The sequence below is a fragment of the Podarcis tiliguerta genome, assembly GCF_965153285.1.
Source record: "Podarcis tiliguerta genome assembly, chromosome: 1".
NCBI lineage: Eukaryota > Metazoa > Chordata > Lepidosauria > Squamata > Lacertidae > Podarcis > Podarcis tiliguerta.
In genome coordinates, this window is record NC_139534.1 from 10900170 (window position 1) to 10926667 (window position 26498).

The 26498-nt window shown below is 45.6% G+C and overlaps 2 protein-coding genes across 5 annotated transcripts in view; both read left to right on the forward strand.

The window, feature by feature from the left end:
- Positions 1-2220, forward strand: part of CARF (calcium responsive transcription factor) — a 30410-nt gene extending 28190 nt beyond the window's left edge. For all 3 annotated transcript variants that reach the window (XM_083409968.1, XM_083409967.1, XM_083409969.1), the window contains 2 exons: positions 8-991; positions 1364-2220. Coding sequence is in view for 1 of the 3 variants with exons in the window: in XM_083409969.1 (XP_083266095.1) it covers positions 8-33 (26 nt within the window). In the remaining 2 variants the exon portion in view is untranslated. The remainder of the gene's footprint in view (positions 1-7; positions 992-1363) is intronic.
- Positions 2221-2460: 240 nt separating this feature from the next.
- Positions 2461-26498, forward strand: part of LOC310662349 (cyclic nucleotide-binding domain-containing protein 2-like) — a 622152-nt gene continuing 598114 nt past the window's right edge. Inside the window, exon 1 of one of the 2 annotated variants that reach the window (XM_083409150.1) lies at positions 2461-2491. In XM_083409150.1, coding sequence (XP_083265276.1) covers positions 2476-2491 — 16 coding nt within the window. In that variant the 5' untranslated portion in view covers positions 2461-2475. Of the gene's footprint in view, positions 2492-2544; positions 2563-26498 lie in introns of those variants that run through there. The other variant, XM_083409152.1, reaches the window with a different exon arrangement.

A 26498-nucleotide genomic window follows, 5' to 3' on the forward strand; every position in this document is an offset into this window, starting at 1 on the left:
TTTTTAGGAGAAGGAAGCAGCAGCAGCAGCTGAAGGGGACAATGTTTGCAGAGGTCAAGAAACAAAAGAACAAGCACTATATCCAGAGTTGGAGAAATACAGAGACTTGCAAGCACCATCTGTGCTTGAGTCTATGAAGGCTGTTGAGAACTTGGAATGAAGATAGGTCAGCTTTTGAGAGGACATTATTTGATGCAGGCTCCTTATGACAATCTGTAATAGACAACTGCTTTGATTTACAGCTGATCTGATTCACTGCCAGTTCCAGATCGTTCCTCATGTGAAGCTACTAGTATCTTCCTCCTTTGCATGAAGTTTCAATACCCAAATGACCTGTTATGGTCATATTTGAGAAGACCTTCTGAAATCAGATTGCTGAGGGGATTATTATTGGGTTTTTTTAATAATCTTGAGCCCAATAATTCCTGCTCTCACTGATTCCTCTCCACCTTGGGACCCTTTAACTTGTCTCAGCACACACAAGGACATTTGCCTCGATATCAGCAGCAGTGGAATTCCAAGAGACATTTATTAATTGAGACCCAGCCAACTAGCAGCTGAAAAGGGGAGAAAACGATTGTCCTGGGGAAAAGAATTGGGTTGCCAGCTAAAAAACCACAACTGTTGAACTTGTATGATTAGCTGGCATTGTGGAAGAAGGTTTCACCTGATACCTACAATTAACCTTCAGATTTATTGATGGTGTTGTATGTTCTCATTCTGCACTCCATATACTGAACGGGCAGGCAACCTATGGAGCATTGTGGCTAAAAAGAGCCCTTACATTTGGTGAAGAGTTACTCTTCAGCTGATCTCTCTCTTGTTACACTGTGCACTTTACCCTTCGCAGAGAAGCGTATGGGATTTAAAGCCTACTGCTAAGTCATGCTCATTCATTTACCATGTGGTAGAACAGACTTCTAAAATCCGTAATGTGTCTTGACTGTTCAAGAAATACGTAGCAGTCCCATCCATGAGTTAACGGGTAAAGGTAAAGGTACCCCTGCCCGTACGGGCCAGTCTTGACAGACTCTAGGGTTGTGCGCCCATCTCACTCAAAGAGGCCAAGGGCCAGCGCTGTCCGGAGACACTTCCGGGTCACGTGGCCAGCGTGACATCGCTGCTCTGGCGAGCCAGAGCCGCACACGGAAACGCCGTTTACCTTCCCGCTAGTAAGCGGTCCCTATTTATCTACTTGCACCCGGGGGTGCTTTCGAACTGCTAGGTTGGCAGGCGCTGGGACCGAACAGCGGGAGCGCACCCCGCTGCGGGGATTCGAACCGCCGACCTTTCGATCGGCAAGCCCTAGGCACTGAGGCTTTAACCCACAGCGCCACCCGCGTCCCTCGAGTTAACGGGTAAGTTGAGCCTTTTGTGACCCCTCCAACCCCCTTCAAGAAAGCTTTAAGAGTGCATAAGTGAGTGATAGTTCTAACGTGAAGACTGCCAGTTTATTTATTATTTGTTGAAGTTATATCCTGCCCTTTCTCCTGAAAGTGTCCAGAGTAGCAAACTGTTCCACACTTGGGGGGAACGGACTGTTATAGTTTAAAAAAACCACATTCTATCTGGTGATCTTTGGGTTCCAGGAACAGTATTCTTCAGCTACTAAGTGTCTGGGTAAATGGGAATGTTTTCACATTCCTCCTGAAAGTTAATATTAAGTTAATAATGATAGAGGCATGCACACATCACTAAGGGGAGCATATGAAAGGAAAGGGGATTTCAGCGTGGGATATTTCAATTATCTTTGTACCAAGCAGAATTCTGATGGCATTATTCATACCTGCAGGGTTAAAAAATGAAAGCACAGAAACGGTGAATTCATGCCATTTTTTTTCTTTGCACATATCAAGTATTAGTTGAAATTATTTCCTGTGAGCAATTCACACAACTGGGATTGTGTTCCAGATTGTGTCATGACTTGGTTCCCATTGATTTTAACGGGTCTTAAGAGCCATTTACTTGTGATCCAACTCAACATTATGTGCGTGTTACAAATGAAGCCTTTTGTAAATACCTAAACTATTTGCTGCTGACAGTTTCTGAAGTTTAAACTTGAAGGATTGATAACGTCTTTGAGCTGTAAACAATTTAATCATGTGAATATGAAAATGTTTTCACTTGTGCAATTTTGAAGACAGGTTTTGTGTTGTACATACTCATTCTATAGTGTTTCATATTAAAATGTAAAGTTGGAGGATATTTTTAAAACAAAAAGGGTGATGTTTGTGTTCTGTGTGTGATTAGTGTGTGGCCATAAACATATTCCTGAGGACTTTGGTCTGAGGAAGGTGACAGAAATCTGTGAGCACTGATTTCCTACTATGCTTTCCCCCCGCTTATAAAATCAATTCTACATATACAAACTTTGTGAAATGCTTGCTACTATGTATGTTTCTGTGTAACTCATTGCAACTGTATTTTATTAAAGGAAGAACTTGATTTGCCTGAAATCCAAAGCGGAACTGAAGGATGACATTGCTATCAGGTGGATACCCATTATAAAATTTACTGGGAAGAATATCTTCTTCTTCTTCTTTGGTGATCACTCGTAGCCAAGTAAGATTGTCTTCCATAAACATGGTTGTAACAATGAGTCTGGACCCACACGTCCTTCCACAGTGGGGACATTGGTTCCCGGATGGGAGTTGATCACGGTGTGGATTTGCCAAGTGTGCCTTCCTCTTAGCACGTTTCTCCCTTGCGTTCTGAGTTCGAGTGTCTTCAAAGTCCATGACACCTTTGGTAAAGGCTGTTGTGGTTCGAGGACCCCAACCCCCGTGCGGTGGAAATAAACACACAAGGACACGTGTTATAAGGTTTATGGGCAAGGAAAAGGCCACAACTTTATTGGTTACTGCAATGAAAAGGTATTGGCTTAGGCATTGGATGACCACAGCAGAGGGGTTGAACCACCAGTAGATGGAGCCAGTTGATGCCGATCCAACTATAGGCTCACCCATGATGTCACCGGGGGTCGTGCCATGGCCTCCAGCCAAGCAGGCATCGGACAGAATACACGACCGCCAGATTCCTTTAACGGAATACCCAAATAGAAGGCGTAGGCGATGGCCACACCTAGCCTTCCCACACAGCGCAACACCCCAATCCAATGCCTAACCGCCACCCGAGCCGAAAAGGCTCGCCGCCAATACCTTCACAGCCGCAACCAATCCCTAACACTCCTGATAACGCTGTCCAACCATAAGTCATTCCCTTGATCCGTGAGGTGAACCCCGTCATCCCGGTATAAGGCCCTATCGCCAATCCGGATGCGGTCATGACTGATAACTTGGCCATACAAAAAGCGCACCCAGCGGGACACGGCCCGGTTCAGGACTTTCCTGGTTCTTTCAATGGCCATACAGCTCTGCGCACCACGCCAAACAGTTCTTTTCAGGAGGGAGGACCAAAACACCATCGGAGCGGCGACGACGAAAAGAGGCTGAGGGGGGGCCGGCGCCTGAAGATAAAGGGCGGCTAGGCACGCACCTGCTACGGGCGGCTCCAGGTGGGAGCCGCCCCCTGAGCGTGAGGCGCCGGCCAGGTGTGCAGGAAAGGGCAGGGGCTCACGCCCCTGCGTGGGCGGGGGTTGGAGCTCCCGCCCACAACCACTCCCCTCCCCTCTGGGGAGGAGAGTCTTTATAATCGGAAACAGAAGTAGCCCTTTACGTCTGACCAACTTTTTAAAAAAAATATCCCTAAGCCGCACAGTCAGAATTTCAGTAAAAAACTTACGTTTTGGAATTCACTCAAAAATGGTGCCAAACTGTTGCAAACGATCCCCTGAAAGGTTTTTCGGTGGAAACAGATGGGTATTTATCATCGGAAACAGAATTAGCCCTTTACGTCTGAAAAACTTTTTAAAAAAAAAAATCCCTAAGCTGCGCGGTCAGAATTTGAGCAAAAATCTGGTGTTTTGGAATTCACTCAAAAATGGTGCCAAACTGTTGCAAACGATGCCCTGAAAGGTTTTTTGGCGGAAACAGATGGGTTTTTATCATCAGAAACAGAATTGGCTGTCGACGTATGAACAACTTTTTTTTGAAAAAATCCCTAAGTCAGAATTTCAGCAAAAATCTGGCGTTTTGGAATTCACTCAAAAATGGTGCCAAACTGTTGCAAACGATCCCCTGAAAGGTTTTTCGGTGGAAACAGATGGGTTTTTATCAACCGAAACAGAATTAGCCCTTTACGTCTGAACAACTTTTTTTTGAAAAAATCCCTAAGCCGCGCGGTCAGAATTTCAGCAAAAATCTGGCGTTTTGGAATTCACACAAAAATGGTGCCAAACTGTTGCAAACGATCCCCTGAAAGGTTTCTCGGTGGGAAAATATGGGTTTTTATCATCGGAAACAGAATTAGCCCTCGACGTCTGAACAACTTTTTTTGAATAATAATAATAATAATAATAATAGTAATAATAAAAAAAATTATTTATATCCCGCCCTCCCCAGCCGAAGCCGGGCTCAGGGCGGCTAACAACAATTAAATAATCAAACAATCAAATAATCAAACATTCTAAAAACATTCCATTATAAAAATTAATTAAAGTCAAATTAATGGCAACCGTTAAGCAAAATTCTGTGCAGGTTGCCAGCGGAGGGAGTCAGGCTGGGCCCTGACCAAAGGCCTGGTGGAACAACTCTGTCTTGCAGGCTCTGCGGAAAGATGTCAGGTCCCGCAGGGCCCTAGTCTCTTGTGACAGAGCGTTCCACCAGATTGGAGCCGCAGCCGAGAAAGCCCTGGCTCTAGTTGAGGCTAGCCTAACCTCTCTGAGGCCTGGGACCTTCAGGATGTTTTTATTTGACGAGCGTAGGTTTCTCTGTGGGGCATACCAGGAGAGGCGGTCCCGTAGGTACGAGGGTCCTAGGCCGTATAGGGCCTTAAAGGTTAAAACCAGCACCTTAAACCTGATCCTGTACTCCACCGGGAGCCAGTGCAGCTGGTATAGCACTGGATGAATGTGATCTCGCAGTGAAGACCCTGTAAGGAGTCTCGCTGCGGCATTCTGCACCCTCTGGAGTTTCTGGGTCAGTCTCAAGGGCAGCCCCACGTAGAGCGAGTTACAATAATCCAGTCTGGAGGTGACCGTCGCATGGATCACAGTGGCTAGGTCAGGGCGCGAGAGGTAAAGAGCCAACTGCTTAGCTTGGCGGAGATGAAAAAATGCCGCCTTTGTTATAGCTGCAATCTGCGCCTCCATGGAGAGGGAGGTGTCGAAGATTACACCCAAACTCTTAACGGACGGTGCTGGCACTAATTGCACCCCCGCTAGAGATGGGAGCTGCCCCCTCAATCCCATATCGTCCCGTCCCAGCCAGAGGACCTCTGTCTTCGAAGGATTTAACTTCAACCGGCTCCCACGTAACCATCCAGCCACAGCTTCCAAGCATCTGATCAGTGTGTCTGGGCCGAGTCAGGATGGCCATCCATCAACAGATAGAGTTGGGTGTCATCAGCATACTGATGGCAGCCCAGCCCAAAACTCCGGACAAGCTGGGCGAGGGGGCGCACAAAGATGTTAAAAAGCATCGGGGAGAGTATCGCACCCTGGGGCACTCCACACACCAAGGAGTGACGGGATGACAATTCCCCCCCAAGCGCCACCCTCTGTCCCCGACCGGAGAGAAACGAGCGCAGCCATTGAAGGACTGTGCCCTGGATCCCCACGTCGGCAAGGCGGTGGTCCAGGAGTTCGTGATCGACCATGTCGAAGGCTGCTGACAGGTGTAGAAGAATCAGCAGCCCCGACCCGCCTTGATCCAGCTGCCTGCGGAGATCATCTGTTAGGGCGACCAGAGCCGTCTCGGTCCCATGACCAGCGCGGAAGCCGGACTGGAATGGATCCAGAGCCGATGTTTCATCCAGAAACCTACCAAGCTGTTCAGCAACCGCTCTCTCAATCACCTTACCCAGGAATGGAAGATTCGAAACCGGGCAGTAATTGGATAGATCTAAGGGGTCTAATGATGTTTTCTTTAAAAGCGGGCGCACCACTGCCTCCTTCAGTTCCCCTGGGAATGTCCCGGTGCCAAGGGACAAATTGATGATATCCCCCAGGGGGGCCCGCACCTCGTCTGGACACGCTCTAATCAGCCAGGACGGGCATGGGTCGAGAGGACAAGTGGTGGGCTTTCCAGCTCGGAGGAGTCTGTCCACATCGGCTGGGGATATCCGGTCAAAGTGGTCCAATACTGGACCCGAGGACAGTCGAGGGGCCTCCAGTTCCTTTATTGTATCCAAATTGGCAGGGAGGTCATGGTGGAGCAACAGGACCTTCTCCGCAAAGAAGCTCGCATACACTACCCAAGTTGGTTAAGGCGGACCTGGACGTGTGGATGACATTTTTGGAACAATACAACGGGGTATCGCTATGGCAGGACGTTCTAAATTTGTCATCAGATTTCCAGGTCCATTCGGACGCGGCTGGGTCCCTAGGCTTCGGCTTGTACTTCAGGGGACGATGGTGCGCACAACGATGGCCAACGGGGTGGCAGGGCCAGGCCATCATGCGTGATCTCACCTTTCTCGAGTTTTTTCCAATAGTAGTGGCCGTGCACATCTGGACGGAGGAGTTTTGAAATCGCTGTGTATGCTTCAGGACCGACAACCTGGCAGTGGTGAACATTCTGGCCAGGCAGTCATCTCGGTTGGCGAGGGTCTCCTCCCTTCTGCGGGCATTCGTTCTCCGGTGCCTAGAGTACAACATAATTTTTTTCAGCCAAATTCATACCAGGGACCAATAATGATATAGCCGATGCCTTGTCTCGCTTTCAGATATCTCGCTTCCGGTCACTAGCGCCTGGAGCACCACTGTTGCCCGAACCCTTTCCGGAGCACCTGTGGAACGTTGGAGACGCAAAGTGATACAGGGAGTATTAGCGTCTGTCGCACCTTCCACTCTCAGGTCTTACAAGAAGGCCTGGTGCGATTTCATGGGTTTCAGGTCTGGGTTATCTGGGCTTTCCCATAACGTGCCACCCACAACTGATGATGTTCTGCAGTACCTTTCCCATCTCAATGATTTGGGGCGTGCTCCCAAAACCTTAAAGATTCATGTAGCCGCCATCAGCTTCTTTGCCCAAGCCACATTTTCCTTCGATCCGTGTAGTGACTTCTTGATCCGCAGAGCTATTGAAGGTTGGGGCAGGCTTCAACCTCCCAGGGCCGAGGGCCGTAAGCCAATTTCTTATGGGTTGCTATCTCAGATTCGCGTAAAGCTCAGATCAATCTGCTGGTCAAAGTTCGAGGCCCGCCTCTTTTCGGCGACGTACGCTATTGCCTTTTTCGGTGCCCTGAGAGTTGGCGAAGTTGTGGTTGAAGTTAGTGCAGGAGGCTCAACGCGCGGCCTCCTTAGGGAGGACGTGCAGTTGTCCGAATCTTCTTTGACGGTACGGATACGTCAGTCCAAAACGGATCGGGCCGGTAGGGGTGTTCTAGTTAAGCTCACAGCGTCAGCGCAGGAGGGCCCATGCCCGGTAAAGGACACGAGGCGGTACCCCTATCTCAGACCACCCAGCCCGGGTTCGCTCCTGGTTCACGAGGATGGGTCACCCTTATTGAGGCACCAATTCACTAGGGTACTTCGCAAGGCTATTGAAGCTTGTGGTTTGTCTTCCCAAGAGTATGCCGCACACTCATTCAGGATCGGCACTGCAACAACAACAGCCGCGCACCGGGGTCTGCCTGCAGACAAGATTAAGGAAACGGGCCGGTGGAAATCCAACACTTATAAAAGTTATATTCGCTAGAATGCGCTCTGCTACCTTACCCCTACTTATCTGTTTTCTCTCTCCTTTCATCCTCAGCCGGGCTCAGGAGAAGTGTGTGGATTTGCGGCCACAGTATAGTCCATTGGGCCCGCGTACGGGCGGTCAGCTGCGGCCTCACGCCTAATCTTGGTTTACCACCTGGAGTTCGAGTTTCCTGGTTTTCGAGAAGAGGCATGCGTTGGGAAGAACTTATGCCATTGCTGTTGGAGAAAGTAGCCACGTTTGGCCCTCCTGACATCCTTGTCATTCAATTAGGGGAAAATGACCTTGGTAACAGAAGGAGAGCGGACTTGTTGTGGAACATAAAAAGAGACATGGATGCTTTTGCTGCCTTGTGCCCCAGAACAACGGTGTTCTGGTCCTCCTTCCTGAAGAGAATTTTTTGGCGCGGTGCGCAGAGCTGTATGGCCATTGAAAAAACCAGGAAACTCGTAAATCGGGCAGTGGCCCGTTGGGTGCGCTTCATGAATGGCCGAGTCATTTATCATGACCGTATCCGGATTGGCGATCAGCCCTTATACCGGAATGACGGGGTGCATCTCTCAGACCAGGGGAACGACATTTGGCTAGATAGTGTCATCAGCAGCGTTTGGGATTGGTTCCAGTCGTGAGGGTATTGGCGGCGAGCCTTTCCCGGCTCGGGTGGCGGTTAGGCATTGGAATTGTGTTGTGGTGTGTCGAAGAGCTAGGTGTGGCCATCGCCTATGCCGTCAGTTTTTGGGTATTCCGTTAAAGGAATCTGGCGGTCGTGTATTCTGTCCGATGCCTGCTTGGCGGGAGGCCATGGCACGACCCTCGGTGACATCAGGGGGTGAGCCTTTAGTTGGATTAGCATCAACAGGCTCCACCTACTGGTGAATAAACCCCCCTTGTTTAGAAATCCAATGCCTAAGCCAATACCTTCTCACTGCTGTAATCAATAAAGTTGTGGCCTTTTCTTGCCCATTAACCTTATATCACGTGTCCTTGTGTGTTGATTTCACATCGCAGGGGTCTGGCCCTCGAACCACAATCGATATCGTTGTTATCGATATCGATTGTAGTAAAATAGTAGTAAAGTGGTAGCAAAATGGTAATAAGGCGGTAGAAAAATAGTAGTCAAATGGTAGTACAGTAGTAGTAAGATGGTAGTAAAGTAGTAGTAAAGTAGTAGTAAAGCAGTAGTAAAGTAGTAGTAAAGTAGCAGTAGTGAAGTAGTAAAGATCTCTATTTTCATCAGAAAAATAACAACGATATCGATAACTATAACGTTAACAGCGATAACGATATCGATAACAGCGATGACGATAACGATATCAGCGATAACGATATCGATATCGATCACGATCACGATCACGATAACGATATCGATATCGATAACAACAATATTGATATCGATATCGATAACGATATTGTTGTTATTGGTATCGATATCGTGATCGATATCGTTATCGATATCGATATCGTTATTGCTGTTATCGTTATCGATATCGATATCGTTATTGTTATTGTTATCGATATTGTTGTTATTGGTATCGATTGTAGTAAAATAGTAGTAAAGTGGTAGTAAAGTAGTAGTAAAGCAATAGTAAAGCAGTAGTAAAGCAATAGTAAAGCAGTAGTGAAGTAGTAGTGAAGTAGTAGTAGTGAAGTAGTAAAGATCTCTATTTTCATCAGAAAAATAACAACGATATCGCTAACGATAACAACAATAACAGCGATATCTGACGCTCTGCAATTCACTCAAAAATGGTGCCAAACTGTTGCAAACGATCCCCTGAAAGGTTTTTTGGCGGAAACAGATGGGTTTTTATCATCAGAAACAGAATTAGCCCTTGACGTCTGAACAACTTTTTTTGAAAAAATCCCTAAGCCGCGCGGTCACAATTTCAGCAAAAATCTGGCGTTTTGGAATTCACTCAAAAATGGTGCCAAACTGTTGCAAAGGATCCCCTGAAAGGTTTTTCGGTGGAAACAGATGGGCTTTTTTCATCAGAAACAGAATTAGCTGTCAACGTCTCAACAACTTTTTTTTGAAAAAATCCCTAAGCCGCGCGGTCAGAATTTCAGCAAAAATCTGGCGCTTTGGAATTCACTCAAAAATGGTGCCAAACTGTTGCAAACGATCCCCTGAAAGGTTTTTTGGCGGAAACAGATGGGTTTTTATCATCAGAAACAGAATTAGCCGTCAACGTCTGAACAAGATTTTTTGAAAAAATGCCTAAGCCGCGCGGTCACAATTTCAGCAAAAATCTGGTGTTTTGGAATTCACTCAAAAATGGTGCCAAACTGTTACAAACGATGACCTGAAAGGTTTTGGGTATTCCGTTAAAGGAATCTCGCGGTCGTGTATTCTGTCCGATGCCTGCTTGGCGGGAGGCCATGGCACGACCCTCGGTGACATCAGGGGGTGAGCCTTTAGTTGGATTAGCATCAACAGGCTCCACCTACTGGTGAATAAACCCCCCTTGTTTAGAAATCCAATGCCTAAGCCAATACCTTCTCACTGCTGTAATGAATACAGTTGTGGCCTTTTCCTGCCCATTCACCTTATATCACGTGTCCTTGTGTGTTCATTTCACATCGCAGGGGTCTGGCCCTCGAACCACAATCGATATCGTTGTTATCGATATCGATTTTAGTAAAATAGTACTAAAGTGGTAGCAAAATGGTAATAAGGCGGTAGAAAAATAATAGTAAAATGGTAGTAAAGTAGTAGTAAGATGGTAGTAAAGCAGTAGTAAAGCAGTAGTAAAGTAGTAGTAAAGTAGCAGTAGTGAAGTAGTAAAGATCTCTATTTTCATCAGAAAAATAACAACGATAACGCTAACGATAACAGCGATAACGATAGCTATAACGATCCCGATCACGACATCGATAACTATAACGATAACAGCGATAACGATAACAGCGATAACGATATCGATCACGATCAAGATAACGATATCGATAACAACAATATCGATATCGATATCGATAACGATATTGTTGTTGGTATCGATATCGATATCGTGATCGTTATCAATATCGTTGTTATCGATATCGTTATCGCTGTTATCGTTATCGTTATCGATATCGTTATCGTTATCGATATTGTTGTTATTCGTATCGATATCGATATCGATATCGTTATCGTGATCGTTATCGATATCGATATTGTTGTTATCGATATTGATTGTAGTAAAAGTGGTAGTAAGGTAGTAGTAAAATAGTAGTAAAGCAGTAGTAAAGCGGTAGTAAAGCGGTAGTAAAGCAGTAGTAAAGTGGTAGTAAAGTAGTAGTAGTGAAGTAGTAAAGATCTCCATTTTCATCAGAAAAATAACAACAATATCGCTATCGATAACAACGATAACAGCGATATCTGACGCTCTGCAATTCACTCAAAAATGGTGCTGAACAACTTTTTTTTAAAAAAAATCCCTAAGCCGCGCGGTCAGAATTTCAGCAAAAATCTGGTGTTTTGGAATTCACTCAAAAATGGTGCCAAACTGTTGCAAACGATGCCCTGAAAGGCTTTGGATATTCCATTAAAGGAATCTGGCGGTCGTGTATTCTGTCCGATGCCTGCTTGGCGGGAGGCCATGGCACGACCCTCGGTGACATCAGGGGGTGAGCCTTTAGTTGGATTAGCATCAAGAGGCTCCACCTACTGGTGAATAAACCCCCCTTGTTTAGAAATCCTATGCCTAAGCCAATACCTTCTCACTGCTGTAATGAATACAGTTGTGGCCTTTTTCTGCCCATTAACCTTATATCACGTGTCCTGGTGTGTTCATTTCACATAGTAGGGGTCTGGCCCTCGAACCACAATCGATATTGTTGTTATCGATATCGATTTTAGTAAAATAGTAGTAAAGTGGTAGCAAAATGGTAATAAGGAGGTAGAAAAATAATAGTAAAATGGTAGTAAAGTAGTAGTAAGATGGTAGTAAAGCAGTAGTAAAGCAGTAGTAAAGCAGTAGTAAAGTAGTAGTAAAGTAGCAGTAGTGAAGTAGTAAAGATCTCTATTTTCATCAGAAAAATAACAACGATATCGCTAACGATAACGATAACAGCGATAACGATCACGATCACGATAACGATAGCGATAACGATATCGATAACAGCGATAACGATAATGATAACAGCGATAACGATATCGATCACGGTCACGATAACGATAACGATATCGATATCGATAACAATAATGATATCGATATCGATAACAACAATATTGATATCGATATCGATAACGATATTGTTGTTGTTGGTATCGATATCGTGATCGTTATCGATATCGTTGTTATTTTTCATCAGAAACAGAATTTGCTGTTGACGTCTGAACAACATTTTTTGGAAAAAAACCCTAAGCCGCGCGGTCAGAATATCAGCAAAAATCTGGCGTTTTGGAATTCACTCAAAAATGGTGCCAAACTGTTGCAAACGATCCCCTAAAAGGTTTTTCGGTGGAAACAGATGGGTTTTTATCATCAGAAACAGAATTAGCCGTCAACGTCTGAACAACTTTTTTTGAAAAAATGCCTAAGCTGCGCGGTCACAATTTCAGCAAAAATCTGGTGTTTTGGAATTCACTCAAAAATGGTGCCAAACTGTTGCAAACGATGCCCTGAAAGGTTTTTCGGTGGAAACAGATGGGCTTTTATCATCAGAAACAGAATTAGCCGTCAACGTCTGAACAACTTTTTTTGAAAAAATGCCTAAGCCGCGCGGTCACAATTTCAGCAAAAATCTGGCGTTTTGGAATTCACTCAAAAATGGTGCCAAACTGTTGCAAACGATCCCCTGAAAGTTTTTTCGGTGGAAACAGATGTGCATTTATTATCGGAAACAGAATTAGCCCTTTACGTCTGAAAAACTTTTTTTAAAAAAAATCCCTAAGCCACGCGGTCAGAATTTCAGCAAAAATCTTATGTTCTGCAATTCAATCAAAAATGGTGACAAACGCTAGCAAACCATCCCCTGAACGGTTTTTTGGCGGAAACAGATGGGTTTTTAGCATCAGAAACAGAATTAGCCGTCAACGTCTGAACAACTTTTTTTGAAAAAATGCCTAAGCCGCGCGGTCACAATTTCAGCAAAAATCTGGTGTTTTGGAATTCACTCAAAAATGGTGCCAAACTGTTGCAAACGATGCCCTGAAAGGTTTTTTGGAGGAAACAGGTGGGTTTTTATCATCAAAAACAGAATTTGCTGTTGACGTCTGAACAACTTTTTTTGGGAAAAAACCCTAAGCCGCGCGGTCAGAATTTCGGCAAAAATCTGTCGCTCTGCAATTCACTCAAAAATGGTGCCAAACTGTTGCAAACGATCCCCTGAAAAGTTTTTTGGCGGAAACAGATGGGTTTTTATCATCGGAAACAGAATTAGCGCTCGACGTCTGAACAAATTTTATGAATAAATCCCTAAGCCGCGCGGTCAGAATTTCAGCAAAAATCTGGTGTTTTGGAATTCACTCAAAAATGGTGCCAAACTGTTGCAAACGATGCCCTGAAAGGCTTTGGGTATTCCATTAAAGGAATCTGGCGGTCGTGTATTCTGTCCGATGCCTGCTTGGCGGGAGGCCATGGCACGACCCTCGGTGACATCAGGGGGTGAGCCTTTAGTTGGATTAGCATCAAGAGGCTCCACCTACTGGTGAATAAACCCCCCTTGTTTAGAAATCCAATGCCTAAGCCAATACCTTCTCACTGCTGTAATGAATACAGTTGTGGCCTTTTTCTGCCCATTAACCTTATATCACGTGTCCTGGTGTGTTCATTTCACATCGTAGGGGTCTGGCCCTCGAACCACAATCGATATTGTTGTTATCGATATCGATTTTAGTAAAATAGTAGTAAAGTGGTAGCAAAATGGTAATAAGGAGGTAGAAAAATAATAGTAAAATGGTAGTAAAGTAGTAGTAAGATGGTAGTAAAGCAGTAGTAAAACAGTAGTAAAGCAGTAGTAAAGTAGTAGTAAAGTAGCAGTAGTGAAGTAGTAAAGATCTCTATTTTCATCAGAAAAATAACAACGATATCGCTAACGATAACGATAACAGCGATAACGATCACGATCACGATAACGATAGCGATAACGATATCGATAACAGCGATAACGATAATGATAACAGCGATAACGATATCGATCACGGTCACGATAACGATAACGATATCGATATCGATAACAATAATGATATCGATATCGATATCGATAACAACAATATTGATATCGATATCGATAACGATATTGTTGTTGTTGGTATCGATATCGATATCGTGATCGTTATCGATATCGTTGTTATTTTTCATCAGAAACAGAATTTGCTGTTGACGTCTGAACAACTTTTTTTGGGAAAAAACCCTAAGCCGCGCGGTCAGAATATCAGCAAAAATCTGGCGTTTTGGAATTCACTCAAAAATGGTGCCAAACTGTTGCAAACGATCCCCTAAAAGGTTTTTCGGTGGAAACAGATGGGTTTTTATCATCAGAAACAGAATTAGCCGTCAACGTCTGAACAACTTTTTTTGAAAAAATGCCTAAGCTGCGCGGTCACAATTTCAGCAAAAATCTGGTGTTTTGGAATTCACTCAAAAATGGTGCCAAACTGTTGCAAACGATGCCCTGAAAGGTTTTTTGGAGGAAACAGGTGGGTTTTTATCATCAGAAACAGAATTTGCTGTTGACGTCTGAACAACTTTTTTTGGAAAAAAACCCTAAGCCGCGCGGTCAGAATATCAGCAAAAATCTGGCGTTTTGGAATTCACTCAAAAATGGTGCCAAACTGTTGCAAACGATTCCCTGAAAGGTTTTTGTCGGAAAGAGATGGGTTTTTATCATCGGAAACAGAAGTAGCCCTTTACGTCTGACCAACTTTTTAAAAAAAATATCCCTAAGCCGCGCAGTCAGAATTTCAGTAAAAAACTTACGTTCTGCAATTCACTCAAAAATGGTGCCAAACTGTTGCAAACGAAAGGTTTTTCGGTAGAAACAGATGGGCTTCTATCATCAGAAACAGAATTAGCCGTCGACGTCTGAACAACTTTTTTTGAAAAAATCCCTAAGCCACGTGGTCACAATTTCAGCAAAAATCTGGCGTTTTGGAATTCACTCAAAAATGGTGCCAAACTGTTGCAAACGATCCCCTGAAAGGTTTTTCGGTGGAAACAGATGGGCATTTATCATCGGAAACAGAATTAGCCCTTTACGTCTGAAAAACTTTTTTTTAAAAAAATCCCTAAGCTGTGCGGTCAGAATTTCAGCAAAAATCTTACGTTCTGCAATTCACTCAAAAATGGTGCCAAACTGTTGCAAACGAAAGGTTTTTCGGTGGAAACAGATGGGTTTTTATCATCGGAAACAGAATTAGCCCTCGACGTCTGAACAAATTTTTTTGGAAAAAAATCCCAAAGCCGCGCTGTCAGAATTTCGGCAAAAATCTGGCGTTTTGGAATTCACTCAAAAATGGTGCCAAACTGTTGAAAACGATCCCCTGAAAGGATTTTTGGTGGAAACTGATGGGTTTTTATCATAGGAAACAGAATTAGCTCCCTACGTCTGAACAACCTTTTTTTTCAAAAATAATCCCTAAGTCGCGCGGTAAGAATTTCAGCAAAAATCTGTCGTTCTGCAATTCACTCAAAAATGGTGCCAAACTGTTGCAGACAATCCCCTAAAAGGTTTTTCGGTGGAAACAGATGGGTTTTTATAATGGGAAACAGAATTAGCCCTCGACGTCTGAACAATTTTTTTAAAGAAAAAAATCCCTAAGCTGCGCGGACACAATTTCAGCAAAAATCTGGCGTTTTGGAATTCACTCAAAAATGGTGCCAAACTGTTGCAGACAATCCCCTGAAAGGTTTTTCAGTGGAAACAAATGGGTTTTTATCATCGGAAACAGAATTAGCGCTCGACGTCTGAACAAATTTTTTTGGAAAAAAATCCCAAAGCCGCGCTGTCAGAATTTCAGCAAAAATCTGACGCTCTGCAATTCACTCAAAAATGGTGCCAAACTGTTGCAAACGATCCCCTGAAAGGTTTTTTGGCGGAAACAGATGGGTATTTATCATCAGAAACAGAATTAGCCGTCAACGTCTGAACCACTTTTTTTGAAAAAATCCCTAAGCCATTTCAGCAAAAATCTGGTGTTTTGGAATTCACTCAAAAATGGTGCCAAACTGTTGCAAACGATGACCTGAAAGGTTTTGGGTATTCCGTTAAAGGAATCTGGCTGTCGTGTATTCTGTCCGATGCCTGCTTGGCGGGAGGCCATGGCACGACCCTCGGTGACATCAGGGGGTGAGCCTTTAGTTGGATTAGCATCAACAGGCTCCACCTACTGGTGAATAAACCCCCCTTGTTTAGAAATCCAATGCCTAAGCCAATACCTTCTCACTGCTGTAATCAATAAAGTTGTGGCCTTTTCTTGCCCATTCACCTTATATCACGTGTCCTTGTGTGTTCATTTCACATCGTAGGAGTCTGGCCCTCGAACCACAATCGATATCGTTGTTATCGATATCGATTGTAGTAAAATAGTAGTAAAGTGGTAGCAAAATGGTAATAAGGCGGTAGTAAAATAGTAGTAAAGTAGTAGTAAAGTAGTAGTAAGATGGTAGTAAGATGGTAGTAAAGCAGTAGTAAAGCAGTAGTAAAGTAGTAGTAGTGAAGTAGTAAAGATCTCTATTTTCATCAGAAAAATAACAACAATATCGCTATCGATAACAACGATAACAGCGATATCTGACGCTCTGCAATTCACTCAAAAATGTTGCTGAACACCTTTTTTAAAAAAAATATCCCTAAGCCGCGCGGTCAGAATTTCAGCAAAAATCTGGTGTTTCGGAATTCACTCAAAAATGGTGCCAAACTGTTGCAAACAATGCCCTGAAAGGTTTTTTGGCGGAAACAGATGGGTTTTTATCATCGGAAACAGAATTAGCCGTCAACGTCTCAACAACTTTTTTTTGAAAAAATCCCTACGCCGCGCGGTCAGAAATTCAGCAAAAATCTGGCGTTTTGGAATTCACTCAAAAATGGTGCCAAACTGTTGCAAACGATTCCCTGAAAGGTTTTTCGGTGGAAACAGATGGGTTTTTATCATCGGAAACAGAAGTAGCCCTTTACATCTGACCAACTTTTTAAAAAAAATATCCCGAAGCCGCGGAGTCAGAATTTCAGTAAAAAACTTACGTTTTGGAATTCACTCAAAAATGGTGCTAAACTGTTGCAAACGATCCCCTGAAAGGTTTTTCGGTGGAAACAGATGGGTATTCATCATCGGAAACAGAATTAGCCCTTTACGTCTGAAAAACTTTTTTTTAAAAAAATCCCTAAGCCGCGCGGTCACCATTTCAGCTAAAATCTGGTGTTTTGGAATTCACTCAAAAATGATGCCAAACTGTTGCAAACGATGCCCTGAAAGGTTTTGGGTATTCCGTTAAAGGAATCTGGCGGTCGTGTATTCTGTCCGATGCCTGCTTGGCGGGAGGCCATGGCACGACCCTCGGTGACATCAGGGGGTGAGCCTTTAGTTGGATTAGCATCAACAGGCTCCACCTACTGGTGAATAAACCCCCCTTGTTTAGAAATCCAATGCCTAAGCCAATACCTTCTCACTGCTGTAATCAATAAAGTTGTGGCCTTTTCTTGCCCATTCACCTTATATCACGTGTCCTTGTGTGTTCATTTCACATCGTAGGGGTCTGGCCCTCGAACCACAATCGATATCGTTGTTATCGATATCGATTGTAGTAAAATAGTAGTAAAGTGGTAGCAAAATGGTAATAAGGCGGTAGTAAAATAGTAGCAAAGTAGTAGTAAAGTAGTAGTAAAGCAATAGTAAAGCAGTAGTAAAGCAGTAGTAAAGTAGTAGTAAAGTAGCAGTAGTGAAGTAGTAAATATCTCTATTTTCATCAGAAAAATAACAACGATATCGCTAACGATAACGATAACATCGATAACGATAACGATCACGATCACGATATCGATAACTATAACGATAACAGCGATAACGATAACGATAACAGCGATAACGATATCGATCACGATCACGATCACGATATCGATAACAACGATATCGATATTGATAACAATAATGATATCGATATTGATATCGATAACAACAATATTGATATCGATATTGATAACGATATTGTTGTTGGTATCGATATCGTGACCGTGATCGTTATCGATATCGTTGTTATCGATATCGTTATCGCTGTTATCGTTATCGATATCGATATTGTTATCGTTATAGTTGTGGTTCGAGGACCCGACCCCCGCCCCGTGGAAATGAACACACAAGGACACGTGATATATGGTTTATGGGCATGAAAAGGCCACAACTTTATTGGTTACAGCAGTGAAAAAGGTATTGGCTTAGGCATTGGATGTCCACCAGAGGGGTTGAATCACCAGGGGGGCGGAGCCTGTTGATGATAATACAACTATAGGCTCTCCCCTGACGTCACCAGGGGTCGTGCCATGGCCTCCCGCCAAGCAGGCATCGGACGGAATACACGACCCCCAGATTCCTTTAACGGAATACCCAAAATTGAAGGCTTAGGCCGATGGCCACACCTAGCCTTCCCACACACCATAACGCAATAATCCAATGCCTAACCTACCCACCAATACCACAAAAGTTGTGACGATTGCTACGAGGTAGGCGAAAAAACCTCATGGCCTACTGCCATGCGGAAAAACTCCTACCAGGCCCCCCGACTAACCAGGGCGACCAACCTAAGGTCCATAGCAAGGCCAATACCCTAAGCTAAAGGGAGTGGAGGGTGGGTGACTCTCGGCGAGACGGAGTGGAAAGAGGCTGAGGAGAGGGCTGGCGCTGCAATTTGAACTTGGCTGACCACACCCCCCAGCGGCACCCGATTGGGTGCCGGTTGGTGGGAGGAGCGCCAGCCAGGGAACAGAAAGGCAGGGGGCTGAGCCCCCTGCTGTGGGCGGTGCTCAGGCTCCCGTCCACAACCACTCCCCTCTCTTTCAGGGAGGAGAGTCTTTGTGGTTCGAGGACCCGACCCCCGCCCCGTGGAAATGAACACACAAGGACACGTGATATATGGTTTATGGGCATGAAAAGGCCACAACTTTATTGGTTACAGCAGTGAAAAAGGTATTGGCTTAGGCATTGGATGTCCACCAGAGGGGTTGAATCACCAGGGGGGCGGAGCCTGTTGATGATAATACAACTATAGGCTCTCCCCTGACGTCACCAGGGGTCGTGCCATGGCCTCCCGCCAAGCAGGCATCGGACGGAATACACGACCCCCAGATTCCTTTAACGGAATACCCAAAATTGAAGGCTTAGGCCGATGGCCACACCTAGCCTTCCCACACACCATAACGCAATAATCCAATGCCTAACCGCCACCCGAGCCAAAGGCTCGCCGCCAATACCCTCACAGCTGCAACCAATCCCTGACGCTACTGATGATGCTGTCAAGCCACAGGTCATTCCCCAGGTATGAGAGATGAACCCCGTCATCTCTATACAAGTCCATGTTGCCAATCCGAATACGATCATGCACAATAACTTGGCCATTCCGACAGCGCACCCAACGGGACACGGCCTGGTTCAAAGTCTTTCTGATTTTCTCCACGGCCATACAACACTTCGCCCCTCGCCACACAATTCTCTTCAGGAGGGAGGACCAAAACACGGTAGTCCCGGGACACAAGACAGCAATCTCGCCCAAATCAGTTCTTATACTCCATGACAAGTCCGCCGTACTCCTGGTAACGAGGTCATTCTCGCCTAGCTGGACAATAAGGATGTCGGGGGGGCCGAACAAGGCCACTTTCTCCCGCAACATAGGCATAAGCTCCTGCCAACGCATGCCCCATTTCATGAACCAGAAACAGCGGACTCCCGGATGTAGGCCAAGATTAACAGTGAGGCCGGAACTACACGCCCTTGCACGGGCCCAATGGACGATACTGTGGCCGCAAATCCACACGATCTTTTTGGCAGCAGCTGAGGATGAAAAGAAGAAAGCGACAGGTAAGTGGGGGGGTTAATGTAATGTAATCTAGCGGATATAGGCTTTATATGCATCAGATTTCCACCGGCCCATCTCCTTAATCCTATCCACCGGCAAGCCCAAATGAGCGGCTGTTGTTGCAGCGCCGATCCGAAAGGAGTGCGCTGCGTAGTCTTGGGCAGGTAACCCACAGGAATCAATGGCTCTGCGGAGCACCCTCGTGAATTGATGCCTTAGAAGCGGGGAACCGTCTAGGTGGACCAGAAGAGGACCTGGGCCGGGAGGCCGGAGGTAGAGAAATCGTCTGGTGTCCTTTACCGGACATGGACCCGACTCCGCAGAAGCTACCAGCTTCACAAACACCCCCCTGCCGGCCTGATCTGTTTTTGACTGGCGTATCCTGAGTGTCATGGACGCCTCTGATAGCTGCACATCGTCCAATAAGAGGCCGCGCGTTGAGCCGTTTGCGCCAGCCTCGGCTACAACCTCGCCCACCCGTAGGGCACCGAAAAACGCAATCGAATAGGCGGCGGAAAACATGCGGGCCTCATACTTGGACCAGCAGATGGATTTTAACTTTGTGCGGATTTTGGACAATAGCGCATAAGAGATCGGCTTACGGCCCCCAGCCCTTGAAGGTTGAAGCCTGCTCCAGCCCTTGATAGCCCTGCGGACTAAGAAGTCATTGCACGGGTCAGAGGAGAATGTAGCTTTGGAGAAGAAACTAATGGCAGCTACATGAATCTTTAAGGTTTTGGGAGCTCGGCCCAGGTCGTCTAGGTGAGAAAGATATCTTAAGACGTCGGAGGAGGACGGTGGCACGCTAGGAGCAAGCCCCGATGACCCGGACCTGAAACCCAGGAAATCGCACCAGGCCTTCTTATAAGACCTGAGGGTGGATGGTGCGACGGACGCCAATACTCCCTGTATCACTTTGCGTCTCCAACGTTCCACAGGTGCTCCGGAAAGGGTTCGGGCAACAGTTGCGCTCCAGGTGCCAGCGACTGGAAGCGAGACATCTGAAAGCGAGACAAGGCATCCGCAATGTTATTATTGATTCCTGGTACAAATTTGGCAGAAAAGATTATATTATACTCAAGGCACCGGAGGACGAACGACCGCAGAAGGGCCGCTACCCTTGAAGATCGAGAAGACTGCCTTTCCAAAATCTTTACCACCGCCTGGTTGTCGGTTTTGAAGCACACCCGACGGTTTTGGAATTCCTGCATCCAGATGTGCACCGCGACCACTATCGGAAAAAACTCGAGAAAAGTCAGGTCTCGCGTGATAGCCTCACCCTGCCATCCTGCTGGCCACCGCTGAGCACACCATCACCCCCTAAAGTACACACCTAAACCTAGCGACCCTGCCGCATCCGATTGCACCTGAAAATCTGAAGTTAAGTTAAGAATATCCTGCCATAGCGAGACTCCACTATAATTATCTAAGAAGGTCCCCCAAACCTCCAGGTCTTCCTTGACCGATTTCGGGAGTCTAACCCTGTGGTGCGGATGATTGAGGCCTACTGACAGCCTGGCCAAGCGGGTGCAGAAGGGGCGTCCCGGGGAGATCACCCTGCAAGCGAGGTTAAAATGACCTAATAGGGACTGGATCTGCCGAAGGGTAATCTTTTTTAGCAGAAGGGTGGGCCGGATTATTTCCCTAAGGCTGTCAATTTTTTCCCTACGTAAGCGGGAGGATTGAGCTAACTCGATGCCCAGATACGTGATGCAAGTAGTGGGTCCCTCTGTTTTCTCCGCTGCGAAAGGAACACCCAAGTCCTGCGCCAAGGCCGCAAAGGCCTCCAGCAGTGAGGCGCATTCCCCGGAGCCGGACCTCCCCATGAAGAGAAAGTCATCCAAATAGTGCGTAACCCCAATGGAATTTGTTTTAAATCTTAAGGCCCAATCCCAAAAAGGTGCTAAATGTTTCGAAAGCCGAACAGGCAACAGAGGAGCCCATTGGCATGGCCTTATCCACATAATATTTACCTTGAAATATGCACCGGCAAAAGGCGGAAAGCCGATTCAATATCACACTTCGCCAAAAGCGCCCCTTGACCAAAACTCCTGATCAATTTAACCGCGTGATCGAAGGTGGCATACTTCACCGAGCATAACTCTGGTGGAATGGCGTCATTTACTAAGCCGCCCTTCGGATAGGATAAATTGTGAATGAGCCGAAATTCCCCGGGATTCTTCTTCGGCACGATGCCCAAGGGCGATATATGCAGGTTTGGGAAGGGTTTTTGTTGTTGTTGCTGCTGTTGTTTTTGTTTGTTTTGTTTTTTGTGTGGTTTTTGTGTGTGTGTGTGTGTGTTTTGATACTGTAAATGTCAGGTTTCAGTTTCACTCTAGCTAGAAATAACTGCTACATATGCAACATGTTCTAGAAGATTGCCAAAGGTGAGCTCTTAGCCAAAGCGTTATCCACTTCAGTGAAGTGTTATTTCTCACAAAACTAGCAATTTGTTTACTAACTATACATGTTCCCTAATATGGTTAACGGACTGAAATTATGCGATTCCGACTGTTGGGCTTAAAGGCTTACTAGATTCTAGGATGGAGGACAAAATCATTATTGTACTTCTTTGCAATTTTGCCCACAGCTGCCCTGCTCATTGGGAGAACAGGGAATGGATCTGGAACACTTCAAAGCTCCCATGTGTCTTCCTGTTTGGGCTGTCATTTTGTTAAAGCTGTGGTCTTGCTCTTGTAGTTGATCTGGGAGAAAAGGCAGGCTCCCCAGGAAAAAATAATTCCTGTATGAGGTGTTATGGAATGATACATTTGGTTGCCTAATAATCTCAAAAGGGGGGTGGGTCTGGGAAGGGGTGCCTCTGTCTGGAGACCAAGCAGGGGCTAAGTGGCGGCCCTGTTGGGTTCATCCCATAGTGTATGCCATAGTGTGACTCCAGAGGCAGAGCTAGCTGCTCTGGCACCCAGAGTGGCACACATGGTGGGGTGGGGCTAGCTACCCATGGGGCGGGGCGAGCGTCCTTTCCCTTACTGACTTCTGATTAGTAGAGTCCTTCGCGGTTAAGGAGCCAACTACTAGGATTCTAAAACCCTCTGAGAAACCCTTCCAAAGATAGGATGCTGCACTTCCGTCCAGATGGATGGACAAGTGGTTGAGGAGAGGAGAAAGCTGAATTTGAGAAAATGCTAGACCCAGAAGGACTTTATCGATGGTTCCCTGCTGCGGGGGTTCGTCTGGAACTAGAGTGGTGAAAGCCCCGACCTCCCCGAAAGAGCCGCTTCCCTTTGTAACACACTGTGACTGGGTGAGCCCCTGCACATCTCTCACACTCGTGCGGGTACTTACAAGACTGCCATTGGCATTGCCCTTTATTGAATTACCCGCACACCTTACGTTTAAATCCTTCTAAGGTCCAGCTTTCCAGTGCGATACACCTCTGATGGCTTCTTCTCGCCATAAAGGGCGTAAGCCATTCTGACTCGTCATCACCGGCTGATGAGGTGCCTGATTCTGGAAGCTAGACCCAGGGCTGCTTATTCTGCAAAGAAGAACTGGAAGCCACCGGGTTATTGATACGGGCCGGCAGCCTCCACGCAGGCGCCCCGATGCGGTTCTGAAAGTCAGTCGTCAACGAGCAAGGCCGAGACCTAGTTTGCACAGCCGCCGTTCCTGACTGAGGGCTTGGGCCTGCACCTGGGTTGCTTAAAGGCTGGCCACTGGTTTGCGAAACAAGGAAGTAAGAAACACAAGGCAAATAGAACTAAAGAATAGCTAAGAGAAAGCGCTGCTCATAGCCAGCCATGAATGATCTGAAGGCATTGAGGAAATGCGAAATGAGTTTGGGTTCATTATTATGACGGTCGCCAGCTGCAGTGTGTGCTGGTGCTGCACCCGTGCGCTTCCTCTTGGGCGCCATGAGCTGCTCTGTGCACTAGTAAAATGCGCCTACTATTTATTTTGTCACTAATTACTTTATTTTATTTTAAATTTAATTTTCATTTATTTATGTATTTATTTAATATTATTAATTATTATTATTAATTATTATTATTATTATTATATTTATAATTATTTATTATTATTATATTTATAATTATTTATTATTATTATATTTATAATTATTTATTATTATTATTATATTTATAATTATTTATTATTATTATTATTTATTTTTCAAATTTATTTTATTTATTATTTTATTTTATTATTGTTGTTTTTAATTAGTATTAATATCACCAATCAATTAATAACTTGACTGTAAATAAATGTTAGTAAACAATTATTGGGCATCAATAAAGTTCAGAGCACAGTTGATGAATTAACTATTAATCAATAGTATCTCAATTAATAGCCAATGGATTTATAGCTATGAGTAGGAATTACTATTATCAATTGCTCCGCGTAAATGCTGACAAAATGAACAATAACCAGCAACCTTGGCATTATCAGCATTATGCTCCAACCAGTTGAGCTATCCAAGCTCTTAAGTTGCCCCTTTTAAATGACAGGCAAATCTAGGTGCAAAGCAATGCCAAGTAATCAAACAGAATTGAAAATAACTGCTTACAAGGAGATGCTCAGAAGCTGCAGCCAAAATAAGAGAAAAGGAAATCAATAAGATTCCACACCAGCGGCTCTGCTGGAGAAACTTTATCAAACAAAGGAAACTTTGCCAAACAAAGAAAAGTAAATCTTTGCCCACAAGGTCGGCTCAAGACCAGTTGAGGGAAATAAGGGTGATTAAACAGACAAAAGACTGTAATTGGTCAAACTGCTGGTTAGTTAAACTGACAATGCAACTAGAGCTGCTGAACTGCCAGGTGCATAAAGACAATGCCTCCCAAAATGCTGGTCACTCAGAGAGCAATCAAGCCTGCCCCAGGAGTTGAAAAGCCTGTCTGGCAACTGTGATTACTCAGGCAAGAAGCAAAGGAAACTCCAAAGACCAATGTATCTCCTGAAAGGGGAGGGGTGGAGGGAGGGAGGAGGGGTGGAGGGCAGAGAAGGAAAGTGTGGGGGGGGAGAGTTGGGAGGGAGGAGGGGTGGAGGCAAAATGAACATGCCGGGCAAGGAAAAATCTTTTTGAAGAAAAGGAAAAATAGATGTCCTTACAGTGAGCCGAAATGAAGTGGAAATATAAACCTGGACTTTTCATTAAGGTACCATAAGCCGTAACCTTTGTTGTTGTTGTTGTTGTTGTTTAAAAGTGGTTTTCTTTAGGGAGCCTGTACTGGCAAGTGAAGCCAATGACAAGAACCAGGCAAAGGCACACCTTCAAAGGTTCTAAACGTATAAACGTGCCGTGCTGAGGAATGGTTCCCTGATCAGAAACCCTGAATTGTCCACCCCAAGCCCTGCCTTATTTCTATCCTCCAAACATCAAGCGAAGGGGGGGGGGTGGCTTAGAGAAACCAAGAGGGGTGAGGTTTAAGCGTACAGTCTTTCCCAAGCCCCGGCAGCCTTTAAAATTTACAGGGGGCTCCCGATTTAAGTGGTACCAATGGAAGGGATGGCAAGGTAAATTAAACCCACGCTAGAAGAGTAATAAATCAATAAACGGCAGGCACAAACACACGCTGCAAGCACACACACACACACACACACACAACTTAAAATTAGAAAGGAACAGGAAAAGGAACCCTGAGGATCATCTAGTCCAACCCAGGCAATGCAGAAATATTCAGCTGTCCCATACAGGGATCAAACTTGCAACCTTGCCATTATCAGCACCATGCAGTCACCCAGACCAGCCACGCAATTGGACAGGCAAGGGCAATAGAGGGGAAATGTACAAGCACCCTGGCCAAAAATTAAAATAAAACGCACAGCTACCAAGCAGAGGCAGGGAAGACAAGCAAGGAGACAAGGGAGAAAGAAAGATGGAGCCACACTCACACTCAGACCTCACCGGGGGCATGTGCTGGGCAGGGGAACAAGCTGCAGCTTAAGAAAGGTAATTCACACTTAGACCGCACAAACAAATCAAGCAGCCGGGGGGGGGGGGAATGGAAGGTTAAATGTAGGTTTTTACATGGGAAGAAGAGGACACAGCAAGGCAAACCTGGATTTTTAAAAGCAGTAAAGCAATGAGCGCACGCAAGCCTCCTAAAGTTAAAAGGCAAGCCTCCACACACACAGACCCCCCAACTCCAAACCTCGTGGCTCTTCCCTGTGATGACTGTGATGACTCCTAGCTGATGACTCTCGGCGAGACGGAGTGGAAAGAGGCTGAGGAGAGGGCTGGCGCTGCAATTTGAACTTGGCTGACCACACCCCCCAGCGGCACCCGATTGGGTGCCGGTTGGTGGGAGGAGCGCCAGCCAGGGAACAGAAAGGCAGGGGGCTGAGCCCCCTGCTGTGGGCGGTGCTCAGGCTCCCGTCCACAACCACTCCCCTCTCTTTCAGGGAGGAGAGTCTTTATCGATATCGTGATCGTGATCGTTATCGTTATCGATGTTATCGTTATCGTTAGCGATATCGTTGTTATTTTTCTGATGAAAATAGAGATATTGTTGTTGTTATCTGTCAGGGGTTCAGGAGCAGAGGCACAGGAAATGGAGAGCGAGGGGGAGGAGTCCGAAGGAAATGTCAGCGATGACAGCGGTCCGAGGTCTCTGAGTCTTTCCAGCGAATCGGAAGATTCACAGAAAGGGGCTCCCATGGTCAGGGCAAGGGGGGTGCCTAGGGGGACACCCCAGGAAGAAGGGGCCAGAGGGGACTCAGAGAGCAGCAGTTGGAAATCAGGACCAGCGTCCACACCAGAGTGCAGTAGGGGGGAGGAGTCCCAGGC